This window comes from Oncorhynchus masou, chromosome 13 (assembly GCF_036934945.1).
Source record: "Oncorhynchus masou masou isolate Uvic2021 chromosome 13, UVic_Omas_1.1, whole genome shotgun sequence".
Lineage (NCBI taxonomy): Eukaryota > Metazoa > Chordata > Actinopteri > Salmoniformes > Salmonidae > Oncorhynchus > Oncorhynchus masou.
In genome coordinates this window covers 22,643,978-22,653,229 of record NC_088224.1, presented here as the reverse complement: position 1 = coordinate 22,653,229, position 9,252 = coordinate 22,643,978, and the positions used below count along the sequence as shown (strand labels likewise).

The 9,252-nt window shown below is 43.9% G+C and overlaps 1 protein-coding gene across 1 annotated transcript; it reads right to left on the bottom strand.

Moving 5' to 3' along the window:
- Window positions 1-2,974: 2,974 nt before the first annotated feature.
- On the bottom strand, window positions 2,975-8,959 carry LOC135551911 (protein FAM8A1-like). Its single transcript, XM_064983195.1, has 5 exons — window positions 8,448-8,959; window positions 7,863-7,983; window positions 7,592-7,715; window positions 4,517-4,656; window positions 2,975-4,132 (listed from the first exon to the last, which is right to left on the bottom strand). Exons 1-5 carry the CDS (start codon window positions 8,863-8,865, stop codon window positions 3,988-3,990), a joined length of 948 nt encoding a protein of 315 aa, XP_064839267.1. The 5' UTR covers window positions 8,866-8,959; the 3' UTR covers window positions 2,975-3,987.
- Between the last annotated feature and the right edge of the window lie 293 nt (window positions 8,960-9,252).

Genomic DNA, 9,252 nt, shown 5'->3' with positions numbered 1-9,252 from the left:
GACGTCCTAGGATGAGAAGGAATGCCTGCAGTGTAGTCAACTGCACATGTTTTAGTCCAGTGCATTTTCAGGACAGAGGCTGTGTTAGTTTGAGTGTCATCCAGGTTGAAGGGAGGGACAGACACAGTCAGACAGTTGGCATGTGCCTGCCAGATCAATGTTAGAGCCAGCCAGACAGCCACTGTGAGTCTTCAGTACAGTAACCCATCTATTCAAATAGAAGGTACTGTATGCATGTCATCTGTCACAGAATGTACAGCACATCAAAACACATATGCTCTCACTGCTGGTTATGACATGATCATCATTAAAACGAGCCATTCAGCATTAGCCTGCTGTGTCATCAGCCAGCCAAAAGGAAGTGAGAGGGAGTGAGGGAGAGAGACAAAGAGGGGGGACACACACATCATTACAACACTGTAAATAGACATCTGATGTTTTATCTCTTTATTCTTTTGGAACTTTTGTGTGTGTAATGTTTACTGTTATTGACGGAGCGAGAGGCAGAGCAAGACAGACAGAGTCAGACAGAGAGACACAGACAGAGTCAGACAGAGAGACACAGACAGAGTCAGACAGAGAGACACAGACAGAGTCAGACAGAGAGACACAGACAGTCAGACAGAGTCAGGCAGAGAGACAGACAGAGAGGCAGAGAGACACAGACAGAGATTCAGACAGAGAGACACAGACAGAGAGTCAGACAGAGAGACACAGACAGAGAGACACAGACAGAGTCAGACAGAGAGACACAGACAGAGTCAGACAGAGAGACACAGACAGAGTCAGACAGAGAGACACAGACAGAGAGACACAGACAGAGTCAGACAGAGAGACACAGACAGAGTCAGACAGAGAGACACAGACAGAGAGACACAGACAGAGTCAGACAGAGAGACACAGACAGAGAGTCAGGCAGAGAGACACAGACAGAGAGTCAGACAGAGAGACACAGACAGAGAGTCAGACAGAGAGACACAGACAGAGAGTCAGACAGAGAGACACAGACAGAGAGTCAGACACAGTCAGACAGAGAGACACAGACAGAGAGACACAGTCAGACAGAGAGACACAGACAGAGAGACACAGACAGAGAGTCAGACAGTCAGACACAGTCAGACAGACACAGACAGAGAGTCAGGCAGAGAGACAGAGAGACACAGACAGAGAGTCAGACAGAGAGACACAGACAGAGAGTCAGACAGAGAGACACAGACAGAGAGACACAGACAGACAGAGAGACACAGACAGACAGAGAGACACAGACAGACAGAGAGACACAGACAGAGAGTCAGACAGAGAGACACAGACAGAGAGTCAGACAGTCAGACACAGTCAGACAGAGAGACACAGACAGAGAGACACAGTCAGACAGAGAGACACAGACAGAGAGTCAGACAGAGAGACACAGACAGAGAGTCAGACAGTCAGACACAGTCAGACAGAGAGACACAGACAGAGAGACACAGTCAGACAGAGAGACACAGACAGAGAGACACAGTCAGACAGAGAGACACAGACAGAGAGACACAGACAGAGAGACAGACAGAGAGACACAGACAGAGAGTCAGACAGTCAGACACAGTCAGACAGAGAGACACAGACAGAGTCAGACAGAGAGACACAGACAGAGAGTCAGACACAGTCAGACAGAGAGACACAGACAGAGAGACACAGACAGAGAGTCAGACAGAGTCAGACACAGACAGTCAGACAGAGTCAGACAGAGAGACACAGACAGAGAGTCAGACAGAGTCAGTACATTGTTTCTTTCTCTCAGACAAGTCACCAGAAAAGACAGCAAAGGAATTTGATGACTGACTACTACAGTTTAGAGCATGTGATCTGAGTGTGTGTGACTGAGCCTGTCTGTGTCACTGAGTTCAAGTGGAAAGGAATCCATGGAAAAACATGGTTGTTTATTGTTGACTAGTGAGTGTATCCTCAGTCGACCCCGCTCTACACTGTTCTAGTCATTCATTCCATCCAACTGGAGTTTATTAGCAGGACTTTCCCAGGACATACTGGCCTACAGGCACTACTGGAGAATAGGAGAGGAGGGGGGAGAGGAAGAAAGAGCAGAGGAAATTGATGGTGCTTTTCCACTGAAACTTACCCCCACACTAGGGTGTCGTCAGTGTTTAATGTTAATGTACCTCTAGTGTTATTGTGCTTCCATCAGGAGTGTGACACTGAAGACTTGTGGTGAGCAGAATCAACAGTATGTGCATCATTCAGGACTGTTGCTTTGTCACACAGTGTTAAAGTCCACAATTGACCATTGTTATGTAAATGAAAAGGACCCAGGGCCTTGCCTTGGCTCCAGGTCAGAGCAGGTCCACTGGAACACGGATGCAAAGAAACATTGATGCTGGCCTGTGTAGATGAAAATAGAAAAGTCAGAGCCTTTTGGGTTAAACACTGGGGTTAATCCTCAAATGTGGTATAATGAGCTTGGAAGACGAGAGGAAGCCTTGCATGAAGTCAAAAGTGATATTTGCTGTTTAGTTTTCTACCTCCCCCCTGTGGTTAAATATTGTAACTGTTTTGAGTGTTTCACTAGTGTGGTGGTGGTGGTGGTGATTAAGCATGAAACTAACAGACACAATAAAGCCACATATCAATAGACACATGATACATTTACTATAACAAAATAGAAGTCCTGGACCTGTATTCATATGCTGAACTATAACATGTACCGTGTGTGCATGCTGTCTGAGAGATGTACATAAAGTGTAATGTGTACAGTAATGTAAAGAATTACATTGAAAACTCACTTCAGGGTGGTAATTTACACTCGTGCATTTAAGGTTAGCCTGTGTAAGGGATGAATTGTCAAATAGACTATCCTGAGTCATGGTTTGTGAGTCCTGACATAGTAGAGGTGTGCATTCCTGCACACACACACACACACACACACACACACACACACACACACACACACACACACACACACACACACACACACACACACACACACACACACACACACACACACACACACACACACACACACACACACACACACACACACACACACACACACACACACACACAACCTCCTATTTGTGAGGAAGAGTCTGGAATGTCCAGATTATAATCTGTGATTTGGATCAGAATGACAAATGTCTGAGTCTGGCGAAAAAAGAACTAGACAGTAGAATGCAAACCTGCTGCTGAAAATGTGGCCCAGAAAGACAGACAGCCTCAAGGCAAAATTCAGAGGAGTTCAGTAAATTAAAAAAGACCCAAGTAACAGTTTTTAGTTCCATTTAGACAATACGGAATGGCCACTGTGCAAACAACCCCATCACATGGGGTGGCAGGGTAGCCTAGTGAGTAGAGCGTTGGACTAGGAACCAGAAGATTGCAAGTTCAAACCCCCGAGCTGACAAGGTCATTCTGTCATTCTGCCCCTGAACAGGCAGTTAACCCACTGTTCTTAGGCCATCATTGAAAATAAGAATTTGTTCTTAACTGACTTGCCTAGTGAAATAAAGGTTAAAAAAAGCCTTTCATCTTCACCTGGAATATGCCCTTATCCATATACGAGTCAGTCTACAATTGCATATAAAACATGACATACAACTTTTCGAGCATTCCATTGAAATATTCAGCTGTCAAATTCTATGTGGTAACTAGGGAATGGTTTAGTAACCATGCTTTATGAATGAAGACGATAAAACAACCATGATGTTCTGTTCTGCGGCCTCCCCATGAGCCTTCTTTATAACGTTGTAACAAACTCCAATCTGTCCTGAGTGGGTTTCAGTCTGAGGCCTAGTTCTGTATTACAGGCCTTCTGTTCAGTTCTAGAAGCCCAAAGTCTGTTGTGTTCAAAAGAGAGAAACATTTTCATACTTAATGAAACAGGAAGGTACCTGAACATGTCCAATAAGAACACAGATTTACATTTTGTGTTGCAAAGTGTTATGCTATGGTGTTCCCTACTGAACAGGACCCTGTTCAGATCAACTACAGGGTATTTTATCTGGCCCCTCTGCGCTGCACCACGATGGTTCCAGCTACAACATCATAGACAGTCCTGTTGTGTTGGAAGAAGAGGAGGATAATGAAGACGGGGAACAGGAAGGCAATGGAGAAGTTCTTGTTCAACGCCCGCACCGTGGAACTGGGAGGAGGGAGAAAAGATTGAAGTTAGGACTTGACAATAGACAATATTAATTACATAGCAATAACCTAAACATGCAATACCAGGTTAAGATCAGTGGGAAAAGTACCATGAAATCAATTGCTAAAAAAGAAAGAAAACAAGGGTTAAATCCCCATTTTCAAAGAATGCTTTTCTCCATTTCAGAGGTATGCTTCACATCTTCATAGCATAGCTACTGAACTTACAAGCATTCATGCTCCAGTGAGCATTTGTGTGGGTTTCATATTCAATGCTCACAGTCAAGTTATCATGGTCACACATTTGCATACATAAATGCAGCCATATTTTCATCTGTTTTTAACAGAACTAAACAAGATGTGTCACATGCAATCAGTGACTTACGCGGACAGGGTGACGTTAGATGCCGGTACCACCAGTACTCGGTTAGGTCGGACCAGGACTGAACTGTTACATGTCACGACCCGAAGACCAAGAAGGAACTTCCCTGGGGTGGCACCGCCCGCCCCCCAGATACAGATGATCTGAGATGAGGAGGAAGGTCAGAGTGACAGTGGAAATATATCATGTCAAATATCAAATATTCTTCATAAAGATCAATGCTGATGCAATCCCCACATATCACCATGAGTCATTAACTGTGGTAAGACATGATTCATGTGTTTAGTACTAGCCTTAACCTAGTACTAAACACATACCAGCCTTAACCTAGTACTAAACACATACTAGCCTTAACCTAGTACTAAACACATACTAGCCTTAACCTAGTACTAAACACATACTAGCCTTAACCTAGTACTAAACACATACTAGCCTTAACCTAGTACTAAACACATACTAGCCTTAACCTAGTACTAAACACATACTAGCCTTAACCTAGTACCAAACACATACTAGCCTTAACCTAGTACCAAACACATACTAGCCTTAACCTAGTACTAAACACATACTAGCCTTAACCTAGTACTAAACACATACTAGCCTTAACCTAGTACTAAACACATACTAGCCTTAACCTAGTACTAAACACATACTAGCCTTAACCTAGTACTAAACACATACTAGCCTTAACCTAGTACTAAACACATACTAGCCTTAACCTAGTACCAAACACATACTAGCCTTAACCTAGTACTAAACACATACTAGCCTTAACCTAGTACTAAACACATACTAGCCTTAACCTAGTACTAAACACATACTAGCCTTAACCTAGTACTAAACACATACTAGCCTTAACCTAGTACTAAACACATACTAGCCTTAACCTAGTACCAAACACATACTAGCCTTAACCTAGTACCAAACACATACTAGCCTTAACCTAGTACCAAACACATACTAGCCTTAACCTAGTACTAAACACATACTAGCCTTAACCTAGTACTAAACACATACTAGCCTTAACCTAGTACTAAACACATACTAGCCTTAACCTAGTACTAAACACATACTAGCCTTAACCTAGTACTAAACACATACTAGCCTTAACCTAGTACTAAACACATACTAGCCTTAACCTAGTACTAAACACATACTAGCCTTAACCTAGTACTAAACACATACTAGCCTTAACCTTCTCAGGTAGCTACACTGAGACTCTGCACGATTGTTCTCACTGGAAACTATAGCCTGATCTCAGACTGACATAAGATCAATACACAAATACCCACCTCATAGAAACAGACCAGCTCCCTGTATCTCACAGATACTGTACCTCACAGACACTGTACCTCACAGATACTGTATCTCACAGATACTGTATCTCACAGATACTGTACCTCACAGACACTGTACCTCACAGATACTGTACCTCATAGAAATACCCACCTCATAGAAACGGACCAGCTCCCTGTATCTCACAGACACTGTACCTCACAGACACTGTACCTCACAGATACTGTACCTCATAGAAATACCCACCTCATAGACACAGACCAGCTCCCTGTATCTCACAGACACTGTACCTCACAGACACTGTACCTCACAGATACTGTACCTCATAGAAATACCCACCTCATAGACACAGACCAGCTCCCTGTATCTCACAGATACTGTACCTCACAGACACTGTACCTCACAGATACTGTACCTCATAGAAATACCCACCTCATAGACACAGACCAGCTCCCTGTATCTCACAGACACTGTACCTCACAGACACTGTACCTCACAGATACTGTACCTCATAGAAATACCCACCTCATAGACACAGACCAGCTCCCTGTATCTCACAGATACTGTACCTCACAGATACTGTACCTCACAGACACTGTACCTCACAGACACTGTACCTCACAGATACTGTACCTCATAGAAATACCCACCTCATAGAAACAGACCAGCTCCCTGTATCTCACAGACACTGTACCTCACAGACACTGTACCTCACAGATACTGTACCTCACAGATACTGTACCTCACAGATACTGTACCTCACAGATACTGTACCTCATAGAAATACCCACCTCATAGAAACAGACCAGCTCCCTGTATCTCACAGATACTGTACCTCACAGATACTGTACCTCACAGATACTGTACCTCACAGATACTGTACCTCATAGAAATACCCACCTCATAGAAACAGACCAGCTCCCTGTACCTCACAGACACTGTACCTCACAGACACTGTACCTCACAGATACTGTACCTCATAGAAATACCCACCTCATAGACACAGACCAGCTCCCTGTATCTCACAGACACTGTACCTCACAGATACTGTACCTCACAGACACTGTACCTCACAGACACTGTACCTCACAGATACTGTACCTCACAGATACTGTACCTCACAGACACTGTACCTCACAGATACTGTACCTCACAGATACTGTACCTCACAGACACTGTACCTCACAGACACTGTACCTCACAGACACTGTACCTCACAGATACTGTACCTCACAGACACTGTACCTCACAGACACTGTACCTCACAGACACTGTACCTCACAGACACTGTACCTCACAGACACTGTACCTCACAGATACTGTACCTCATAGAAATACCCACCTCATAGACACAGACCAGCTCCCTGTATCTCATAGATACTGTACCTCAGATACCGCACCTCATAGATACCGTACCTCATAGAAACAGACCAGCAACCTGTACACCAGAGATACTGTACCTCGTAGAAATACCTACCTCGTAGAATCAGACCAGCACCCTGTTGACCAGAGATACTGTACCTCGTAGAAATACACACCTCATAGAAACAGACCAGCACCCTGTAGACCAGAGATACTGTACCTCGTAGAAATACCTACCTCGTAGAATCAGACCAGCACCCTGTAGACCAGAGATACTGTACCTCGTAGAAATACACACCTCATAGAAACAGACCAGCACCCTGTAGACCAGAGATACTGTACCTCGTAGAAATACCTACCTCGTAGAATCAGACCAGCACCCTGTAGACCAGAGATACCGTACCTCACAGAAATACCCACCTCATAGAAACAGACCAGCACCCTGTAGACCAGAGCTACTGCCATCATCTTCTGCAGGTCCTCCATAGACGTGTTCTCATCTATCTCCTCAACTATGAAGTGGGTGACGAACTTAGTGATGTCCCTGTGGGGGAGAATAGAGTGAAATACAATGGAATAATCATGGCCTATGATGATGCTGAAAAGAAATGTTCATTCATGTTATTTCCTTGTATTTTTTCCCCTCCTTCATGGGCATGGAAATTATAAAAGGCTAGACTGATTGACTCACTTCATGCCACTAAGGTGCATAATCCACAGGATGATGGTTGCCTTGACACAAAATAAAATAAAGAAGTCCACCATCTCTGCTAGGAATCTGTGGAGGGGAGAAGGGATGGTGTATTCCCGACCTGAGGGGGAGAAGACAACTTCAGATATTGTACCCAGGTAGATTATGTTGAACTAATTTAGAGAGAATGTGAGCAGACCTACTTTAAACCCCTGACCAATCCATTTAACTTTGTTCAGCCAATTAAGTCAATGCATAGCTGACTTGCCATAGGTCAGGTGGGCTCAAATGTGTTCTATTCAGATCAACAAGGCCTCTGCAGATTGTAAAGATATGCATGAGTAGGTAGGTACACATCAGCTGTTTGCTCAAGAAGCTGCACATGCGATCCTGTACAAGCAATTAATTCTAGTAATGAACAAATAAAGGAACGGTGTCTTTGTTTGTTTGACCCGAGTAGGTCTAGATGTATTTGATTGAACTAGTTCGTTGCGACATGATGACACAAAAACAACCTGCTCCGCCTAGCGTCAGTCAGTGAGTGTAAGCCTATAGAGCGATTGTCATCATAGAATTGTAGTGTACCTGCTTGAGGTGCGTTTCCGTTCTGTTGTTGCACTGGCCTTGCATCATGAGGCAGTGTCCCAGCTGTCATCTGCTGCCCTGTCTGAAAGCCCGTAGTCGGGGGCGCAGCGAATGGAAAGGGGTACCCTATTCCCGGATAGTTGTACCCATATCGGGCATCTAAAGTTGGTTGTCCAGCGGGCCATGGAGTTCCAGTCGGTGCTTGATAGTTTCCAGCTACGGGAAAATTGCACGGGGGAAAAGGAAACGTAGTCAGAGTCATCCAGCTTTGCCAATTTGCATAGCCCCAGTAGTACTGCCACATCCATTCCTGTAACTTTGCGCAGTATTCAGTTGTGGCGTTGACATTTGCTTGCGCTTCTTGGCTCTCCTCGGAACGCGAAGTCGGCCCATTCTCTGTAGTACTGGCTGTGGCCATGGTTAAATCCCTTCTAGATCTCACTTAAATCCCTTAAAACGTCAAATGTCTTTCCCCAGCAGCTAATCTCCTGCTACAGTTACTCATCCTAGTTTACTCTGAGTTGGAAGGTTCCATGTTAGGTACAGAAAATAGGGATACCCGGAACAATGCTTCCACAAATCTATCCAGTTTTCAAATGCATTAGATGTTAATTATATAAAATAGTTAATAATCGGGTTTCATTAAACTTTACATTCAATCTAAATAAATATATAATCTTATTATTGGGTAATTACACCAATTACCATCCGATTACACCCCTAGAACAATAGTGGTTTTGACCATGTACTCTTGTTCATGTCAGGTTAAAGGGACAGTCACAAATGATTTCAGTAACGTTCAAAC

Coding starts and splice junctions, on each gene's coding strand:
- LOC135551911 (XM_064983195.1), bottom strand. CDS start 8,865: ATGGCCACAGCCAGTACTACAGAGAATGGGCCGACTTCGCGTTCCGAG. Junction 7,984..8,447: donor CGGAAACGCACCTCAAGCAG/GTACACTACAAT, acceptor TCTCCCCCTCAG/GTCGGGAATACACCATCCCT. Junction 7,716..7,862: donor ATGCACCTTAGTGGCATGAA/GTGAGTCAATCA, acceptor TCTCCCCCACAG/GGACATCACTAAGTTCGTCA.